This window comes from Nicotiana tabacum, chromosome 10 (assembly GCF_000715075.1).
Source record: "Nicotiana tabacum cultivar K326 chromosome 10, ASM71507v2, whole genome shotgun sequence".
NCBI lineage: Eukaryota > Viridiplantae > Streptophyta > Magnoliopsida > Solanales > Solanaceae > Nicotiana > Nicotiana tabacum.
In genome coordinates this window covers 65,902,602-65,925,241 of record NC_134089.1, presented here as the reverse complement: position 1 = coordinate 65,925,241, position 22,640 = coordinate 65,902,602, and the positions used below count along the sequence as shown (strand labels likewise).

The window sequence follows — 22,640 nt, the reverse complement described above, 5'->3', positions numbered from 1 at the left end:
AAGCCTTGCGTCGTCGTTGTCGTCGCTCGCTCGGCTTCGACTACGGCTACGACTACGGCTTCGGCTTCGGCTTTGGATTTGGATTTGGATTTGAATTTGGTCAAATGATCGATCGATTGATTATTTTTTTGGACTAAATTTATTTGTTAATAGTAAATATTAACGTAATATTATCCGAGTTTGTAACGGATATGTTCCAATCCGTGGATTTGTTCCAACAGCCTAATGCATCTCCCACCATTGCCAAATGCTTGCTCCATAATAGCAAGTGATTGCTCCATTAGTTAGCAGCCTGGTGCTCCGTCCACCATGGTCAAGTGCTCCACTAAATGAGTGGCAGCGGGTCCGTGTTTAGCACCTAACTGTACTATAAATAGATGGTGCAAGCAGCTTGTTGAAGATACACAGAAAGAAATCGTTCCTCTTCAGTTTACATAGCTGTTGATATCCTCTTCAGAAAGAACTCAATGTTGGCTATACATTGCACTCCTTCCTCTCAGAAATTTCATTCGAATTCTGAGTTCTCCTCCTTCGTTGTGCATTGTTTTAAACTACAAACAAAGCAACTGTAAGTGTGATTTGCTGCCGAACTTTGTGTTCGTTGAAACATTGGGATTTGAAGTACCGCTACACCAGTGTGTAATTCGTTCTATTCTGGGAGGAAATAATCCATAACCTTTGGTACTAGGAGGGGATCAAATTCCTTAAGGAAACAATGTGAATTCAGTGGGCTCGAATTAATTACTATTTCATTTATATTTACGTTTATACGCTAACGTTCTTTTCTCCAGAATTATTATTTACAAATACAGCAAGTAAGAAGATACCACAACCAACATAAATAAATATAGATAATGATATGAATTAACTATAGTTCAAACTCATCGCTCTATGTTAGGATTTGCCTTGATTTTGTTTCTTCATATATTTGGATTTTTTTCTTAAAGGAAGGAGAAAAGACCTTAATATAATTGATCTAACTTTTCCATAAAAGTAAAATATAAACTTCTTCCATATCTTACAGATCCATTTCTTGGAAGAAAAGGTTGTGGAGCTCTATAATTTGAGGATATCTCCTTCGTACACAATACATAACATCCACAATGTAGTCCTTAAAAGAATATTGTTTAGGGGTGACTATCCTCTAAAAAGAAATTCTTTTATATTAGTGATAAATTATATGTAGGTCGATTGACCAAATTATAATAAATTATTTATGCCTTATTTAGTATATTTTTTCGTATTGTCTAATTTATTATCGCTAATGTTTGCTTTATTAGTTTGCGCATGTCATATTATTATTTTTTCCCAACAAGTGGTATAAGAGATAAAAGTTCAACGAGATTGAAGACACGTTCAAGATGGGTTCAGGTCAAATTGCGGCCAATCTGACAATAATGAAAATGTTTGTCCAAAAAAAAGTATAGTTTGGAGTATTACATGTGAAGACATATTTTCAACCATATTTTTACCATTCCTACTGGTGCATCTTTACAAAATAAAAACTGTTTTTAATTCATGCTTACTTTAATGCATAAGCTCAAACTTTTAACCCTTGCTAAATTTTAACGCATGAGCCCTAACCGTTAACCCCTGCTTGCTTTTAACGCAAAAGCTCTATTTTTAATCCTGTTCACTTTTAATGTAGGGTGTACTTTTAATCATACTCACTTGTAATTGAGGGCTCCAATATTTTTAATTATGCTCACTTTTAATTTAGGGCTCTAATTAACCCGTGCTCACTTTAACGACATGACTCTTATTTTCAACCCGTACAATAACAAACAAGAGTGATGAAGATTATATGAAGAAAGCTGATCAAGTATTGTCAAGATAGTTCCGGTCAAAGGGGAGAATTGTTAGGGTTTGCTCTAATTTTTCTTTTCATATATTTGAATTTTTATTTTCCTTGAAGGAAGGGAAAATACCTTACCATAATTAATTTTACTTTTCATAAAAGAAAAATATATATCTCTTCCATATTTGACAGATCACTTTCTTGGAAAAAAAGATTGTGGACGTATATAAATTGAGGATCCCTCCTTCATACACGATACAATGTAATTCTTAAGAGAGTTTTGTTTAGGAAAAGACTGTTCTCTCAAGAATTTTCTTTTTGTTTTATCTTATTGATAAATCATATGTAGGGCGATTGACCAAATCATAATAAATTATAATGTCTTCTTTAATATTTTTCCTTTTTTTGTTATTTGATTTATCATCGCCAAAATTTATTTTCATGACTTGTTATTTTTTTTATCCCAACACTAAAAAATGTGGACTATTTTATTGGGATTTCTAAGGGATATTTAATGTTGCACACTTATATATCCTTGATAGTTTTGACTAATGTCTTCGAGTCTAGATGTGCTCTGTTTAAAATAAGGTTGTCCAGCCTAATCCATGTTAGCCTGCTGGCCGCATAGGGCTAGGTCGAAGGCGGACATGTGAGGCTAACATTAGAAAAGTTAATAAATATTTTTCTATAAGGAAATAATTATCACTTATCAATCAACTACAAGAAAACATTTTTCTAAACATATTAGAATGGAGAATTGTCTGTTTCTTAAACCAAAAAGCAAGACCGAAATAAATAATAGTAAAAGCAGTAATAAAAAATAAAAAATAAAAAATAAATGAATAAGGGACCACATGATATCACTATTCAGAGCTGACCTTAGATAAAACAACTGCCATGAAAATTATATGAAACTGAATACCATAATTCTTATTTGGATTTTTGCTTTTTATAGTGCTAGAAATCTGCACAGATGGAACATTTGGTAACCAAACAGCAACTTGATAGAATAAACAAATAATTTTGAATCCAACACCGTAGCATGATTAAGAGCTGACTTAATTTTGAATAGCTGTTGCCTTAATTAGTCGTTCCCCACTTATTCTTTCTCCAGCTCATCACAAATGTATTCCACCTTCTGAAATTTCATTCCAATTTTAATCTCTTTTAGTCCCTTTTCTCTAGTTTCCATAATTCAAACAAAATTTACGCAAAATATGATGCATTCAGTTGGTTATCTATACATAATTATCTGGCTTGTTGTTGTCGTCGTCTTTGCATCTGAATCAATTAGTACTTTAGGGTCGCCAGCAAAAAGCTCAATTGATTCTTTACTTCAAGAATATGCTTTCAAGGCATTGTCATGGCCAAAAACCAAAACTGGTACTGCTTACAATGGATCTGTTCCTTCCAATTTGGCTGGGATTAGAATTTCAGCTTTGATGCTTAGAAGAGATAGCTTAAAATGGAGAGGTTATGGTTACTTTAATGAATTTATTATTCCAACTGGGATCACTGAGGAGCCTCATGTAACAAGAATTGTTCTGGTTTACCAAAATCTTGGTAATTGGTCCTCATTTTATTATCCTTTGCATGGTTACACTTATCTAACACCAGTTTTGGGTATTTTAGCTTATGATGCAATGGATATGTGTGCCAAAAATAAACCAGAATTGCAGGTTCATGCTTTGGAATTTCCTATTAATATTAAGTTTAGTAATGTGCAGCCTGCACCAGAGGGGTCTTTGATCAAGTGTGTTCATTTTTACTCGAATAATTCAGTCGAATTTGGCAATGTGACAAATGGAAATGGTTGTTCAACTAGAAAACAAGGCCATTTTGGCATAATTGCTGAGTTGAAAGTTGCTCCTAGTCCTTCTCCTTCTGCTGATGGAAATAATAATCAACTTAGTTCTTCAGTGTGGACTATTTCATTGGGATTTGTAGGTTTTGCTTTCTTGGGAATATTATATGTTGTTGCCCAGAAGTTTATATTAGTGGAAAGAAGAGCAGTTTTTGAAGATTCAGCAGCAATAATATTTGAGCCCTTATTGGGGGCAGGGGCAGCTATTGAGCAATCTGAGGTGACATTGCCATTGCCAGAGGAAGGTCCAAGCAGATGTTTGCCGGAGAGCGATTATGCGACAAGACCGTTGCCCGAGAACGACTATTTGCCTCAGATATTAAGCAACTTCAATCAACAATCTGACGAAGAAGATGCGTTGCCGGGGAACGACTATGTGCCTCAGATAGTCAGCAATTTTGGTCAACAAAGTGAAGAAGAAGAAGAAGAAGATGCGTAGTGTATGTTCATTTTTCCTTTATTCAAACCACTAGCTTGGTTACAGAGGTACTACTTTTTTTATCACCTTGTATCATATAATCTAATTTAAGGTGCAAATTGAGGTGGCGTGGTGTAACGTATATAGTTTCTCAAATTACTTTAATTACCTTGATTATGTGTATGAATTAACGGTATCAGTTATTGCATTGTGTTCATTCACGTTTTATCTGTTGTTCTCTAAGTATACCTTCATGGGTAAGGTCATATAGCAGGCTGCGCTTGGCCAGAATGGCAGTAGTCTCAGTGAATATAGCCCATAACAAGCAATGGAATCTTCAACTCATATATGCTCTTTCTTCACAATGAGTAACCACTCATTCTTCTTTGTTTCTCTTTCTTGCTTTTGAGTCTTAAAATGATGAGGTTGGCCGGCAAATAAAGGAGGGGAAAGTGAAAGAGGAAAACTCCTTTGGTGATATTGGATTACATATAAATAAGTGATTGGGATCAGAGGCGGACTCGGGATTTCAAAGTCGGGCATTATCGAATAAAAATTTGAGTAAATGTTAGAGGGGCAACCGAACCCAGGCATCACACTAAAAATCAAGTCATGCCAAATCGACCAGTGCAGTTGCCTAAGTTTGAATCTTAAAGTGCCAATCAAAATATATACATATTATTTCAAATATATACACATTTATACATGCATTTTTTTCCAAAATTATCGGGGGTTGGTGACCCTCCTAGCTAAAGGGTAGGTCGACCTCTGATTGGAGTTGAAACCAATCCTGATGTAATCATTCACTCTTTATCATTCACCTCTACTCTTGTAATGACCCGAGCGATTGTTTAAGTTTTAGCATTTTGTTTTGTAATTTGAGACTTCGAGTGGTTTCATATGGTGTATTATGACTTTCTTGTATGGTTGGTATTTATTTTCGGGTGGTTCGGAATGGATTTGATAGAGTGTTTTCCAATTTGGAAGTCTTAAGTTGGAAGAGTTGACCAAGGTTTGACTTTTGAGTAACCGACCTCAGATTGGTGATTTGATGATTCTAATATGTTTGTATGGTAATTTTGGACTTGGGCGTATGTTCGGATCTAAATTTGGATGTTCCTAGAAGGTTTTGGCTCTATCTGTTGAAAGTTGGTAATTCGAAGAATTGGAGAGTTCATAGGTTTAACCAAGAGCTGACTTCGGTATTATCGGGCTCCTATTATGGTTTTGAGACCTTATATAAGTTTATTTTAATGATTGAAACTTGTGTGCAAAGTTTGGTTGTTATTCGAAATATTTAAGTGTGATTCGAACGCATTCAGCATATGTTTGAAGGTTTGAAAGTTAAGAGAATGATTTGATCTTTGATTCTTGGTTTTAATATTATTTGTGGTGTTTCGAGACTTTGAATAATTTATAAGATATATTTGGACGTGTTGGTATGTATGGATATGTCCCCGGGTGTGATTTCGAGTGGTTTCGTATCACTTCAGATAGTTTTTGTATTACTGGTTCTAGTTCTTCGCATTTGCGACCTGGTTTAGCTAGGAGGGTCTCTCATTTGTGAGTGTGTGAGTCACATTTGCGAATGTGGTCTTCCGATATTTTGTTTGCTTTTATGATGGTGTGGGCCGCTTTTGTGACTGGCAACTAGGGAACTTCACATTTGCGAAGTGTTTAGTCGCATTTGCCACATTGGCTGGGTCAAATAGGGTTCGCATTTGCGAGTCTAAGCTTGCTTTTGCAAGTGTCGCATTGCAAGCCTCTGGTCACAAATGCAACATCTACAATTGGATTTAAGTTAAGTATTTCGGGAGTTTGAGCTTATTTCTCATATGCTAAACCCTAAGCTTGGAGAGGGGCGATTTCTTATGGATATTTTCATACAATACTTTGGGGTAATAATCTCTACCCATATTTGGTATCATTTCAAGTATCTACATAAATTATGAACACCCAAAATATAGATTTTTGAGATAAAATTTAGGGTTTGCCTACACTCTGAGAAAGTGTATTTTGAGGATTTGAGTACCGATTTGGATTCAATTTTAGAATCTAATCATTTATTTGGATTCGACAGGTTATGGTCATCAGATTTTGGTATTGGTTCTGGGTTTCAGGCATATGGGCGCAGGGTTGACATTGTTGACTTTTTGAAAATTCTTCAAAGATCAAGTTTTTATTGATTGGGATTACTTCCTCTAACTTCCTTGATTGATGATTGGCTAGATTTAAATCGGTTAGAGGTGATTTCTCAAGAAAACGCGATTTTGGAGCTTTTGGAATAGCTCGGATGAGGTAAGTGTCTTGTCTAGCTTTGGTTGAGAAAGATTTTCCTATTAATTGATATTGTTTGCTACATGTGTGAGTGATGTATATATGAGGTGATGAGCGTATAAACATGTGCCATGGGTATTCATACTCGGTCTTGATTCTAGATTACTTTATGCCTTATTTGATTGTGTGCGCTACTTGATTCTATGTATTATTCAATTAATTGACTACCTGAGCACAATAAACCATGCTAGAGCTAATGTCAGGCTAATGGTACCTTATTTTGAGTATGATGAACTATTCTCAGAGTGTGTTGCTATTATTTCTTTAGACGTACTCACACGTATGCTATTAACACACATCCGTACTTGTTATTCTTGTGTTATGCCTTTAAATTGAAGTATGACTACCTGAGTTTTCTTACTTATGTTAAAGACTATGAAATGACTTTTGATGCTTATTTAGGACATAATAATTATTTGGATAACATATTACATGTTGGGTCCGTGGTCATACATATATATAGGCATACACCATACCTAGGAATCATCCCTTGTATACATGCAAACATTAATGCGTGGTTATTTCTCAGTCCATGTGCATCATACATGCTTTTTTCCCATTTATAAGAATACATCTCTACATATGATTTTTGGATATAAACTAAGGTGATGGAACGCGATTTTTAACGTACGAATATTATGATATTGTTATTTGTTAGGGAACGAGGTCTTTGTCATGTGTCTATTGTTCTGGCACGAGGTCTTTACCATACAATTATGTTGATATTGTTATTGTTAGGGTATAAGGTCTTTGTAGTGTGCCTATTGTTATGCACAAGGCTTTATACTGTGCATCGTATGGATACGAATCCATCCCCCTAGGGTCACTCTATCATGTTTCTCTCTTATTGGCGTACCCGCGAATTGTGGTATGATGATTGTTTTGACTTATTATGATATGCGGAGTATAAGGGTGTCATTTCACTATTGATGGTGTGTTGAGTATAAGGGTGGCATTTTACGGTTGATGTTGTTTGGAGTATAAGGGTGGCATTTCACTGTTGATATTGTATGAAATATAAGGGTGGGACTTCACTATTTATGATGTTGTGTGGAGTATAATGGCGGCATTTTACTGTTGATATTCATGTGACGGTATAAGGGTGGCATTCTTGATCATGCACATGTATTCTTTATATTTTTCATGCATTTTACATATTTTCACGTTGCATCTAACATGCTATCCTATGCCTTTGTTATTATTTGATGGTTTGATTGCTAAGATGGATTTTACCTATGTTGTAATAATTTGGCCGGTCGTTCTGTACATTTTAGCCTCGTTTCCCCTACTTGGTGCCTTATATATGTGTAATTGGTTTGGTTTCGGGGAGTATTGGATTTAACTGGGACACTTAGTCTCAAGGTTGGGTGCTTAAGTTGAAAAAGTTGATCGAAATTTGACTTTCGTGTAGACGAACCCGAAATGATATTTTAATGGTTCCAATAGATGATTTTGGGCTTAGGCGTGTCAAGGTTTGGATTTGGATTTGGATTTGGATTTGGAGGTCCGTAAGTTAATTTGGTCCCTTTTAGCGAAAGTTTGAAAGTTGAAGGTTTGGAAGGTTCATAAGTTTGACCGGAAATTTATTTTGATGATATGGGTTTGTATTTTAATTTTTGGAGTTGAAATAGGTCCGTTGTGTCATTTAGGACCCGTTTGCAAAATTTGAGGTTATTACGAGTTGATGTGATATGGTTCGGCATGCGTTTTGGAAGTTGAAAGTTCATTAGTTCCTTGGGCTTGAATCGAGGTGTGATTCGTAGTTTTGATATTGTTTTATATGATTTGAGGCTTCGAGCATGTCCGTATTATGTTTTGGGATTAGTTGGTATGACTGGATAGGGTCTCGAGGGCCTTGGGTGTATTTTGGGTTGGTTTCGGCTTATTTTGGATTGTGTTGCAATGCTGAAGTTTTGTTGAGTCTGATGCTTTCGCATCTGCGATGCGAGTTCGCAGATGCGGACCAGGAGCCACAAAAGCAGAATTGGGCTGGAGGAGCAAGGGGCCGCAGATGTAGATGCCTTAATGCAAAAGCGTGGCCGCACTTGCGATGGAGGACCGTAGAAGCGGGTGCGCAGGTGCGCAGGTGCGCAGGTGCGTAGGAGTTGACCGCAGAAACGGGAGGTCGGGACTTAAGTGGAACTCGCAGATGTGTGTTTTTGGCCGCAAATGCGGTAATTTGGACCGCGAATGTGGTATCACTGGGCAACTTATAACATTTCGAGGGTTTGGTAATTTTTCATTATTTGGAGTTGTGGAGCTCTTGGAGGTGATTTTTGGATGACTTTTTACAACAATTGAAGAGGTAATTGAAGTTTACTTAATTTTGTGTTTATATATTGACTACCCATGAATTATCACATCTAGTTTATGTGAATTAAAGATGAAATTTGGGGATATTTTACTATAGTTTTGGCGAGAAAAAATTGGTAATTTGAGGGTCGATTTGAGGTTAGATTTGGGTGAAACACATATATTTGGACTCATATTGGAATGGGCATTCGGGATTTGAGATTTTTGATGGTTCCCGGAGTGCGGGCTCAGGGTTGATTTTGCATATTTAAATCACGATCTTAGATTTAAGGTTTGGGGTTGTTTTATACGGCTTTTATTGATGATATTAAGTTACTTTGGCTAGATTCGAGTCGCTTGGAGGCTAATTTGAGTGGGAAGGGCTTTTGGAGTATCGATTCACGTGCTTTGAGGTAAGTAATATATCTAAACTTGGTTTGAGGGTAATTATTCCTGTGAACTGTGAGATCTAAGGTGTTTTAGGGCTGACACATGTGCTTAATGACGGGTGTATGTGCGTACATCGGGGTATTTATGATCCAGATGGACTTTAGACTACCATAAGACATGGTTGCTTTCATGCCTCGTTATATTCATATTTTTCTCTAATTGTATGATTATTTAAGCTATGATTCATGTTAGAAAGCATGTCTAGGCTATGTACTTATCTGTTCGAGACATGATAGTACACTGCCATAGTGCTCAATGCAGAGCATTAGTGCAATTTTCTTTGCTTCTGATTTTTTCTTTAATTTTTAGATATCCAGATTTGGTCCTTGAATCCCGAACACGGTCTCAGTTTAATTCTTTGGACTTTTACTTAGTCTCAAAGCTCTAATTTATCCGTTTTAGCTCCAAAATTGCTTCTCAACTCGGAATCGCATCCTACACATCATAACACACCATCTGCATCCCGCATTTCACTATTAAAGGATTAACTATGTCGTGATCTCCAAATAAACCACATTAAATGCACAGATAAGTTCAAAAATTTATTAATTTCGGGAATTGCATAACATTTATAACTACATTATACCACCAATTAGAAAAAATATTAATTTCATATATATATTATTCCATAACACATAACTCATTTTCTAAACAGCAAAAGAAGTTATGTTCAATTATTTCTTCTTTCAACCCATAAACCCTACATATAACATCGTGTAGTCTAAGCCTCGTCATTAGAACACTTTAGCCGGTAAGGCAATCATCAAACACCTTCTCAAGAAATGCTTTAACTTATTTTTAATATTTATTTTCTACAAACTCAACAAAAATTCTTTGGGAAAGATCGACTACAAGACTTAGATTCTAAAGAGTCATAACGTATGCGGTCAGAATCGAACTTTTCTAATTTTGTATGGCTAATCGAAACCGGGGTGGCAAACTAAGGCTTGACCTCGCATTGCATCGAACCATGGCACGGAGATGGATTGGTAAGCTCATAAGTCAATGATCGATCAAGATTTAGACCAGCCGTGATCGAGACCGAAGTGAGATAGAGACCGAGCGAGATCGAAGGAAGCCTGCTAAACCAAATAATAGAAAGTCGAGATATCCATGATCGGGTAAGGATCATGGCAGAAATCTCGGCACGTATCGAGTCAAGACCGGACATTTAGCCAATCATGAGATTTCCTTTTGTATTTAGAATTGCACCATAAGTAGAATTCCTCTACTATATAAAGGGGTTTCTAATTATTTTGTAATGATCAGAGTCACGCATAACAAAGCAATACATTACATTTTCTCTCTTAAGCTCTGTTGTTCAGTTCATACCTTTTATTAGCATACTTTGTTGGTTCGAGGGAGATCTAGCTCGAAAGCCATAACCGCTCATTATATTGGTTTGCTTTATTTTACAGTTAATTTCTAACATTAATTTTCATATTTCTCAGTTTGTGCCAAGTAAAATCACATATCCTTAAAATCACTTATAAGTTTAATTGTTATCCAATTTTAAGGGTAAATAGTTTGGCGCCCATCGTGGGACTAAGGATAATAGTGATCGCCTGGTACAAATTTTTGTAACACACACTATTTTACGCTTGTTCTTTGAAGTGTCTTTGTTTACAGGATTAAAAGATGTCAAACTCTTAGTAAGCACCTTAACACATTGACAATGATCTCAACCACTACGGCGATAATGAGAACATTGCACCAGGAAACGTTGCACCCCCTGCTGGCCTCGATGGAGTTCCGGCTGTAGACCCAATTGACGTAAGTTCACATGTATCCATCAATGGAAATGTGGTCGTCGATCCCAAAAGCAGAATTCGTAGGGGGTACCCAATCAGCTACTCAGAATGTGCATGGCGGTGAAGATAGCAGGATTAGATTGCGGGTAATCTTTGAAATGTTGCAGGCCTAGAAGGCAGGAATAGCTCATTTCCGAAATTAGAACCACACACCGAGCAGGGTCGAACTCGAGCCACCCAAAGAAGTTTTGCACAAAGTCGAATCAACTTCCAGAAAATCGAATGAGAAGGAATCGGAGACCCATACTATGACACAGTCAACTCATACTATGACATAGTACCTCAACTCATACTATGACACAGTCATATCCCCATGTCGCAACCACTCAAACTATCTACGCAGCTCCTCTCGGCGGGACTACGACACATACTTCTCCAGGAAGAGAACGGAAAACTGCTGCCAAGTAAGGGGCGCTGTACCAACAGGCCTACGCCTCTTATACGCCTCCCACAAAGTGAAGGCAGCCCCAGAAAACTGAAAGGTAGTAAAGCCCACACTACTAGTCTCAAGAATCCCTGTTGTACGAAGCATCCGCTGGCCATCCTCGCCTTATGTACCGCTGAATGTCGGAGGATGGAGTCTACCAAACCTCTCAAGTCGACGCTGCTCATCATCCAGCATAACTGGTACCATAAACTCCTGAGTTGGTGCAACCGGCTGGGCTGGAGGTGCCCCTGACGTCTGAAGTCCTTGCACTACCTGCTCAGGTGTGCGGGAAGCGGGAGTCTGATTGCCTCCCCCGGCCTGTGAAGTAGCTGCAGCTGTAGTGGCTGAAACCGCCTGAGCTAGGCTAGTGCAAACCGACAAGATCTGAGCCAAGGCCTTCTGAAGACCCGGAATCACGATGGGCACAGCTGGTGCCTAAACTAGTGCTGCTGAAGCCTGAGCTAGGGCAACTGGTGGATCAACAGGTGCTGCCCTTGCTGCTCTGCCTCTACCACGACCATGACCGCGTCCTCAGCCTCTGGTGGTCTCAGCTGGTGCACTGGTGGTCGTCAACCTCGTCCGGTAGCGCGTGTCCTCACTATCTATGAGAGAATAAAATAACAGAAGTTTAGTACTCGGGTCAACAAGTTCGCATGAAGAGAATTTCAAGAATATGAAGTTTTTCCTAAAGGTTCTGCAGCCTCTCGAGGATAAATACAGACGTCTCCGTACCGATCCACGAGACTCTACTAAACCTGCTCATGACTCGTAAGACCTATGTAACCTAGGCTCTAATACCAACTTGTCACGACCCTAACCCCGAACCCGGTCATGATGGCGCCTCTCGTGAAGATAAGGCCAGCCAGTTTAACCTAATTCGTCTTTTAAAATAGATAAACAACACATAAATAGTCTAAACATGATTAACAATACTAAATAGCAGAAATAACGATAATAATGCGGAAAATTCAACCCGACACAGCCCTAACCGGGGTGTCACAAGTCACGAGCATCTATAGACCATACACAAGTCTGCTAAATCTAATAAATAATACAAATGTATGAAAGGGAACATAAATGATAGAGAGATAGAGACACGGGGCTGCAGACGTCAACAACTACCTCGTAATCTCCGAAAGTCGCCTAGAACTGGAGGAGTCAACACTCAGGAGCGGAACCAGCAACGCCTGAATCTGCACACAGGGTGCAGAAAGTAAAGTGAGTACTCCAACTCAGTGAGTAACAAATGTAAATAACGACTGAAAGTAAGAAATCACGTAAAATACAAGGCAGTCTATAATGAAGTAGTAAATCACTTAAAATCAGTAAAACCAGTAAAAATCAAATAAAATCTTCTTTTAACCAGTAAAATAGGTAATTAACAGATAGTTAGGAAAAAGTAAACAAATAAAGGTTCGCCCCTCGGGCATAGTTTCAACAAATCCGCCCCTTGGGTAACATCTCAGAACAGTACCATCCCCTCGGCTCAATCTCAGAACAATACCAGCCCCTCGGGCTCAATCTCACATCACAATGGATACCTGCGCTCACTGGGGGTGTACAAACTCCGGGAGGGGCCCCTTACGGCCCAAGCGCAATATCAAGCCATCTCGTGGCATCAAATTTAGGCCCTCGACCTCATATCAATCAAGTCACCTCGTGGCGTATATGTATATCAGGCCATCGACCTCAAATCAGTGTCAGTGTATCCTCACAACTAGGCCCTTGGCCTTACTCAGTTTGAAAATCATCACAAGCCCCTCGGGCATTAGTAAATCAGTATTTCTCAGCCCAAAACATCATTTAAAATATCATTTAAGTCTCAAAACTGAGTAAAAATGGCTGAGTAGTAAAATAATGGAAAATAACATGACTGAGTCCAAGTAATAAGTCAAAACATTGAGAAAATAGTAATAAAAATCCTCGAAGGGTTCAAATAGTTGGCACGAAGCCCAAATATGGCAATCATCCCAAATCATGATGATAGCAAATAAGTTTCAGTCAAATACACGGTAAAATCATCAATCGGGACGGACCAAGTCACAATCCCCAATAGTGTACGACCCCATGCTCATCACCAAGCATGTGTCTCACCTCAATATAGCACTACGATGTGCAATTTGGGGTTTCAAACCCTCAGAGCATCATTTACAATCATTACTCACCTCGAACCAGCTAAATCTCTAACTCGCGACGCCTTTGCCCCTTGAATCGGCCTCCACATGCGTCGAATCTATCCAAAATCATAATGAATACATCACAATATTCTAAGGGAACAAAGCCCAAGCGAAAACAATCGAAAAATACCAAAAATCCCGAAATTAGCAAAACCCGAGCCCCGGGCCCACTTCTCGAAACTCAGAAATTTTCACATCAACGGGTTCCTTATCTCCCCACGAGTTCATACATATCAAAGGTTCTCAAATCCGACCTCAAATGGTCCTCCAAATCCCCAATCAAAAGCCCAAAAATTCCAAGCCCTAGTTCTTCCATTTTAGCTTAAGTTTCCATGATTTTCTAGGTGGAATTCACAATAGAATCGAGTTTTAAGTCCACAATTCTTACCTCCAAATGTTTCCCCTTGAATCCCTCTTCAATCTCCTTCAAAAAGCTCCCAAAATGACCAACTATGGAGGAAATGAGCCCCAAAATCGTGGATGAAACGAATTAAAACATTCGGCCCAGGCCTGACTTTCCTTCTTCACGAACGCGGTCAAATCCTCGCATTCGTGAAGTACAAGCTCGCGTTGACCAAATTTTTCCTCTATGCGAAGGCGTAAAACTCAACGCGAACACGATGCTTCTTCCTCCAACACCTTTGCGAACGCGCTCACCCCTACACGAACGCGATGAACAAATGACCCCGAACCCCTCATACCCAAATTACTCTACGCGATTGCGAAAACCCTCTCACGAACGCGTTGACTTACTTCCCAACCCTCTGCGAATGCGAAGGCAAAATTCTAGCCTTCATCAAATCCTTCTACGCGAACGCGAAGCTCCACTCACGAACGCGAAGAGATAAATCTCTGCAACAGCTGGGCAGTTTTCTGCATCTTTCAAACTTCAAAAATGATCCGAATGACCACCTGAAACTCACCCGAGGCCCCCGTGACCTCAACCAAAGGAACCAACACATCCTAAAACCTTATTCAAACTTGTTTCAATCATCAAAACACCTCAAATAACATCAAATTACCCAAAACACATCGGATTCGAGCCTAAGTTTCTAAAATCTTCCGAACTACGCTTTCGATCAAAAACCCAACCAAACTACGTCCGAATGACCTGAAATTTTGCACACACATCCCAAACAACACAACAAAGCTATTGCATCTTTCGAAATTCCATTCCGACCCTTATATCATAATCTCACCTATCAACCGGAAATCGCCAAAATATCAACTTCGCTAATTCAAGCCTAATTCTACTCCGGACCTCCAAAACCTATTCCGATCACACTCCTAAGTCATAAATCACCTCTCGAAGCTAACCGAACCATCGGAACTCACATCCGAGCCCTCTAACTCATAAGTCAATATCTGGTTGACTTTTCCAACTTAAACCTTCTTAAAAGAGACCAAATGCCTCAAACCTTATCAAAAATTATTCCGGACTCGATCCGATCAACCCGATACCACAAAACATGGATAACGAAGCATAAAGAAGCTGAAATGAGGGAAACAGAGCGGTAACTCGTGAGACGACCAGTCGGGTCATCACAATAAGGCAATATATATATCTCTAATACATATAAACTATATATATATATATATATATATATATATATATATTTGTAGATATATATATTATAGATATAGATATAGTATATATAATATATATAAGCTATATATTATATAAGGCAATATATAATTATATATACATACTATACATACTATATATACTATATATATATAGCTATATATAAGCAATTTATATTAGTATATACATATATAGTTTACAAAAAATTGCCTTAGATAAAAAAATTAAAAAAAATAGCCCGAAACGAAAAAACCCGTTTAGGACCGGCCTATTTAGCCCGGGACCATGTGGGCTTAGGGCCACAGTGGGCTAGTTCCACCCATTGGGACCGTTTGGCCTGGCCCGTTTGGCTCATTTAGGCTTGGGCCCGGACCACAATACAACCTTACTAGGTGTTGTGGCTCAGACCGGTGATGGAGCAGCTATGTTTGTTGATGCTTTGTGGAGGTTGGACAGGTTCACCAAGCTCTCCACTACTACTTATGGTGGCACATCTTCAGAGGATCCCCGAGACTATTTGGACAGCTGTCACAAGGTTTTTCGGAACATGGGGATAGTCGAGACCAAAGGGGTCGACTTTGTTGCTTTTCGCACCAAGACTTGGTGGAGGGATTATTGTTTGGCTAGACCAGCTAGGTCAGAGGCTTTGACTTGGGATCAATTCTCTCATCTATTTCTGGAGAAGTTTCTACCTATCACTTAGAGGGAAGACTATCGGAGGCAGTTTGAGCCCCTCCAGCAAGGGTCTATGACCGTCACTTAGTACAAGACCAGATTCATTACCTTGGCCTTCATGCTCTTATCATACTTCCCACTGAGAGAGAGGGAGGGTGAAGAGGTTTATTGAGGGACTCGCTCAGCCAATTCAATTGTTGATGGCTATGGAGACAGGGAGCGAGATTTCTTTTCGAGATGCGGCCAATGTGGCCAGGAGAGTTGATATGGTTCTATCACAGGGGAGTGGTTAGGGGTCTGATAAGAGGCCCCGTTATTTTGGCAGGTTTAATGGTGCCTTGTCTGGAGGCAGGGATTCTTTTGGTAAGGGCCATCCTTCCAGGCTATTTCATTCAGCACTTCAAGCTTCTCACGGTGCTCCAGGTGGCTGTGGTTCTCATATGCAGTATTCTGATCAATTTCCCTATAGTGCACCACCATCTCCTATCAGTGCACCGCCGCTCCAGAGTTTTCAGGGTGGTTACTCAGGCCATCAGGGTCAGTAGTCCCAGCAGCAGAGGGTTTGTTACACTTGTGGCGATATGAGGCATATTGCTAGATTTTTCCCTCGAGCATCAAGCAGTTCTCAGCATTAGGGTTCTCGTGCCATGGTTCAGGAATGGAGTGTTCCACTGCCCGCGTAGCCAGATAGAGGTAGGGGTCGAGGTGTTATAGGTGAAGGTCAGGTTGTTAGAGGTAGAGGTCAGGCCATTAGAGGTGGAGGTCAGGCAGCTAAAGGTGGAGGCCAGCCAGCAGGAGGCCATCCTCGGGATGTAGTTCAGAGTGGTGGTGCCCAGCCCCGATGTTATTCTATCCAAGCCAGACCTGAGGACGAGGCCTCTGATGCAGTTATCACAGGTATGTTTTAGTTTGCAGTAGAGATGCCTCAATTCTATTTGATCTGGGGTCTACATATTCCTATGTGTCATCTTATTTTGCCCCTTATCTAGTTGTGCCTTGTGATTCTTTGAGTGCACCTGTATATGTGTCTACAACGGTGGGTCATTCTATTGTTGTAAATCGAGTCTACTGCTCGTGTGTGGTTATTATTTCGGTTCTTAAGACCCATGTAGATCTCCTACTTCTCGATATGGTAGACTTCAATGTCATTTTAGGGATGGACTGGTTATCCCCTTATCATGTTGTATTGGACTATCACGCCAAGACTGTGACCTTAGCCTTGTCGGGTTTCCCTCGATTGGAGTGGAGAGTGACTCCCAGTCATTCTGTTAGTAGGGTTGTTTCTAATATAAAAGCTTGGCGTATGGTTGAAAAAGGGTGCTTGGCTTATTTGGTGTATGTTCGTGATTCTAGTGTTGAGGTTCCTTCTATGGACTCTGTGCCCGTTGTTCGTGAGTTTCTAGAGGTATTTCCTTCAGACCTGTCGGGAATGCCACCCGATAGGGATATTGACTTTTGCATTGATTTGGCTCCGGGCACTCAGCCCATTTCTATATCGCCATACCATATGGCCCCGCTAGAGTTGAAAGAATTGAAAGAACAGTTGTAAGACCTGCTTGATAAAGGCTTTATTAGACCTAGTGTCTCGTCTTGGGGTGCGCCGGTATTGTTTGTTAAGAAGAAGGATGGATTGATGAGGATGTGCATAGACTATCAGTAGTTGAATAAGGTCAGAATCAAGAATAAGTATCCATTGCCGAGGATTGATGATTTGTTTGATCAGCTTCAGGGTGCCAAAGTGTTTTCGAAGATTGATTTGAAGATCTGGCTACCATCAGTTGAGGATTAGGGCATCCGAGGTCCCTAAGACAGCTTTTCGCACTCGGTACGGGCATTATAAGTTCTTAGTGATGTCATTTGGGTTGACAAATGCCCCAACAACTTTCATGAATTTGATGAACCGAGTGTTCAAGCCTTATTTGGATTCCTTTGTGATTGTCTTCATTGATGATATTTTGATCTATTCCTGCAGCCGGGAGGAACATGAGCAGTATCTTTGAGTCGTTCTCCAGACTTTGAGGGATAGTCAGTTATATGCTAAGTTTTTGAAATATGAGTTTTGGTTGAGTTCAGTTGCATTCTTGGGTCATGTTGTATCAGCAGAGGGTATTCAAGTGGATCCTAAGAAGATTGTGGCAGTCAAGGACTGGCCTAGAGCCACATCAGCCATAGAGATCTGAAGTTTCTTGGGTTTGGCGGGCTATTATTGTCGGTTTGTGAAGGGGTTTTCATCTATTGCATCCCCGATGACCAGGTTGACCCAGAAGGGTGCCTAGTTCAGGTGGTCGGACGAGTGTGAGGTGAGCTTTCAGAAGCTCAAAACAGCTCTGACTACGACACCGGTATTGGTATTGCCTACAAGTTTAGGGCCATATATCGTGTATTGTGATGCATCTCGTATTGGACGTGGTGCAGTATTGATGCAGAATGGCAAGGCTATTGCATATACTTCGCGACTATTGAAGATCCATGAGAAGAATTATCCAATTCATGATTTGGAGCTAGCAACCATTGTTCATGTGCTAAAGATTTAGAGGCATTATTTATATGGCGTGTCGTGTGAGGTGTTCACAAATCACAAGAGTTTGCATATTTGTTCAAGCAGAAGAAGCTCAATTTGAGGCAGAGAAGGTGGTTGGAGCTATTGAAAGTCTATTATATCACCACCTTTTATCATCTGGAGAAGGCCAATGTAGTGGTTGATGCTTTGAGTAGGAAGTCAACCAGCACTGGCAGTCTTGAGTATATTCTGGTTGGTGAGAGATCGCTTACTTTTGATGTATGCTAGCTTGCACAGTCACTTGTTCTTCATTATTTGAGAATATCCCAAAATGGTAGTATGATGATCCTCATTTGCTTGTCGTTAGGGACATAATGCGGCACGGAGGTGCCAAGCAGGTTGCAGTTGGAGATGATGGAGTTTTGAGGATACAGGGTCAAATTTGTATGCCTAATATGGATGGACTTTGTGAGTTGATTCTAGAGGAGGCCCATAGTTCCCGGTATTCTATTCATTCGGGCGCCGCTAAGATGTATCAGTACTTGCAGCAGCATTATTAGTGGAGGATGATGAAGAAAGATATTGTTGCGTATATAGCTCGGTGTTTGAATTGTTAGTAGGTAAAGTACGAGCATCAGAGACGTGGTGGCTTGTTCTAGAAGATTGAGATTCCTGAGTGGAAGTGGGAGCGTATCACTATGGACTTCGTTGTTGGACTCCCATAGAACAGAGGAAGTTCGACACAGTGTGGGTTATTATGGATAGGCTGACTAAGTCAGTGCATTTTATTTATGTGGCAGTTTCATATTCTTCTGATCGGTTGGTAGAGATTTATATCCGGGAGATTGTCTGTCTTCATGGTGTTCCTGTGTCTATTATTTCTGATCAAGGTACGCAGTTTACCTCACATTTTTGGAGGGCAGTTTGGCATTAGTTGGGTACTCGGGTCGAGTTGAGCATAGCATTTCATCCTCAGACGGACGGACAGTCTAAGCGTACTATTCAGATTTTGGAGGATATGCTCCGAGCATGTGTTATTGACTTTGGAGGTTCATGGGATCAGTTCTTTCCATTAGTAGAGTTTGCCTACAACAATAATTACTAGTCGAGCATCCAGATGGCCCCCTATGAGGAATTATATGGTAGGCGGTGTCGATCGCCAGTTGGATGGTTCGAGCCGGGAGAGGCTTGGTTGTTGGGTACAGATTTAGTACATGATGCCTTGGATAAGACTAAGATCATTCAGGATAGGCTTCATACAGCTCAGTCCAGACAAAAGAGTTACGCCGACCGCAAGGTTTATGATGTGGCATTCATGGTCGGAGAGCGAGTGTTGCTTCGGGTGTCGCCCATAAAGACCGTGATGAGATTTGGGAAGAAGGGCAAGCTAAGACCTAGGTTCATTGGTCCTTTTGAGATTCTTGATCGAGTGGGAGAGGTGGCTTACAGACTTGTGTTGCCACCAAGTTTATAAGTTGTGCACCCCATGTTTCATGTGTCCATGCTTTGGAAGTATCACAGCGATCAATCTCACGTGTTAGACTTTAGCACTGTCCAGTTGGATAAGGACTTGACCTATGAGGAGGAGCCGGTAGCTATTCTAGATCGGCAGGCTCGTCAGTTGAGATCGAAGAATTTCCCTTCAGTTCGTGTGCAGTGGAGAGGTCAGCCTGTTGAGCTAGCAACCTGGGAGTCCGTGTCTAATGTGCGGAGCCGTTATCCTCATCTTTTCACCGACTGAGGTACTTTTCTATGTCCGTTCGAGGATGAACGATTATTTTAGAGGCGGAGAATGTGATGACCCTAAAGGTCATCTCTTGTTTTATAAGTCAAAATTGTATTCCGAGGTCTAGAAAACCTTTTTTTTCTCAGCTCAATTTGCGTGTGAAGTCCGGGCACATTTTCGGAAAGCTTTTATGTGAAATTTAAGAAAGATAATGAATTTGGCCTTTAAAATTGATTAAAGTTGACTTTGGTCAACATTCTTGGTAAAAAGACCCGGACCCATGATATGACTATTCCGTAAGATCTGTAATAAAATATGGGACTTGAGCGTATGCATGGAATCGAATTCCGAGGTCCCTAGCCCAAGAAAAAGAATTTTACAGAAAATTATTTGCTGGAAAATATAAAGGCTTTTAGAAGTGAAATGATGCGTGTTCTTGATGGTATCGAGCCCGTATCTTGGTTCGGAGCCTGATACAGGTTTAAAATAATAATTAAGTCGAATTTGTGAAATTTGGTAAGAATCGAAGTTGGTTTGGTATAAATCAGACCTTTAGTTGAGAGAATGTAAATTTCAATGTTCTGAAGGAATTTCATGAATTTGAGGTTAAATTCATAGTTGTTGATGTTATTTGATGATTTGATCGCACGAGCAAGTCCGTATGATGTTTTTAGACTTGAGTGCATCACAATTGCAAAGTCTGTCAGTGTGGTAATTGTGAGGTGCTGATCGCAATTGCGAAATATGCCCTGGTCAGCCTTGCTCGCATTTGTGAGAATTTCTTCGCAAATGCAAAGCCTTCAGTAATTCCCAGCAGTCGCAAATGTGACGATTTCTTCGCAAATGCGAAGTTCCCTGGAAATTCCCGACGAAAGGTTCGGAATTGCGAATCCCTGGTCACAATTGCGACATCTGAGACCTGTTAAGTGGGATTTTGACGGGATTCTTCTTCATTTTTATAAATTTTCAAACCCTAATCTCCCATAGGCGATTTTCTTGAAGAGAGTTCTTCCCCAAATCATAGGTAAACGATTTCTAACTTATTTTATTCAATCTATAACATCTTTTTACATTATTTCACTTCAAAATCTAGGGTTTTTCATAGAAAATTGGGTGTTTTTGGGTAGAAATTAGGATTTTCAAATTTTGGGGATTTGGACCTCAATTTGAAGTCCGGTTTCAAAACTAATTACATATTTGAGTTCATAAGTGAATGGCTGATCGGGTTTTGGTTCAAACCTCGGGTTTTGACCAAGCAGGCCCGGGGTCAGTTTTTGACCTTTTGGGGAAATAATGGAAAATCTATTTTCATGCATTAGAATTGATTTATTTAGCATTTATTAATGGTATTAAGTAAATTGTGACTAGATACACGCGAATTAGAAGCGGAACCGAGAGCTAATGCGGTAGTTGAGGCTTAATCTTGTCCGTGGAATCGAGGTAAGTGTTTGGCCTAACCTTAGCTTGAAGGAATACTAGTTGTGGTCTATTTGCTATGTGTTAGTATCGAGTACGATGTATAGGTGTGGTAACGAGTATCTATAAGTTGGTGTCAAGCATTCCCATGAGTCTTATATCATGATTGTTATGACTCTATTATTTATTGATCATGCTCAAATTGATGATTATTAATGTTGACAAAGCTAATAAAGGTTCTTGGTAATTGACTATTGTTGAGAATTGGCACAAGTTGAGTTTCATTTTTTGTAAAGTAATTGTTGAAAACAAGATTGGTTATAGCTGGATCCCTTGCCGAGATGTTATTGTTGATATTGTTGATTCCCTTGTCGGGACGTTATTGTTGATATTGTTGATTCCCTTGCCGGGACATATTGTTTCTATTGTTTGGGTGAGGAAGAGTGTAAAGCACAAAGGGTGATGTCGTGCATGATATTTTGAGTTAGTGTATTGCATGAAGGCTGATGTCGTGCCGATATTATGAGCGATAATGCACGAAGAGTGATACCGTGCCATGATTTGAGAGTTAATACACAAAGGGTGATGTCGTACCGATAATGCTGCTCGGTGGGCCGGGCCTGAACCAGACCGGACCGGGCCCGCGGTCCTAACGGGCCTGGTGGGCCGGTCTTGGGTGGGCCGGTCTTGGTGGGCCTCCTGAGCCCGTCACGGGCTGGTCTCCATGGGTGAGCCCACGAGCCCGGGACCGTTTAGCCCGGGACCGGCAGGCGGGCCTGGGCCGGTCCTGGCGGGCCTGGCGGGCCCAACGGCTATTTTTCAAAAAAAAAAAAAAATCTCCAACGGCCATATTTAAAATCTAGCCGTTTGGGCTGAAAATATGACCGTTTTTTAAGTTAAAAAAATGGCCATTTGGCCCCCAAACTTTATTTTAACCCCAAACTTTATATAATTACACTTTTCCCCATTTCTCAACTATAAATACCCCCTCATTCTTTCATTTTTATTCACCAATTCATCAATATCTCTCAATATCTCTACTACAATTACTTAATTTATTGTTGAAATTTCGTGAAAAATTGTGAAGTTGTTGAATTGAAGTTTTCAAGTGTTCAACGATTTTCAATTTTCAAGAAGTTGTTCGGCAATCCGGTAAACTCGTTT

The 22,640-nt window shown here is 39.9% G+C and overlaps 1 protein-coding gene across 1 annotated transcript; it reads left to right on the top strand.

The window, feature by feature from the left end:
* Window positions 1–2,800: 2,800 nt before the first annotated feature.
* LOC142164869 (uncharacterized) lies at window positions 2,801–4,306 on the top strand. Its single transcript, XM_075223599.1, has one exon. It carries the CDS (start codon window positions 3,016–3,018, stop codon window positions 4,099–4,101), a length of 1,086 nt encoding a protein of 361 aa, XP_075079700.1. The 5' UTR covers window positions 2,801–3,015; the 3' UTR covers window positions 4,102–4,306.
* The last annotated feature ends 18,334 nt before the right edge of the window (window positions 4,307–22,640 follow it).

Excerpts from the sequence above, each read along its gene's own strand:
- LOC142164869 (XM_075223599.1), top strand. The coding sequence starts at position 3,016 with ATGATGCATTCAGTTGGTTATCTATACATAATTATCTGGCTTGTTGTT.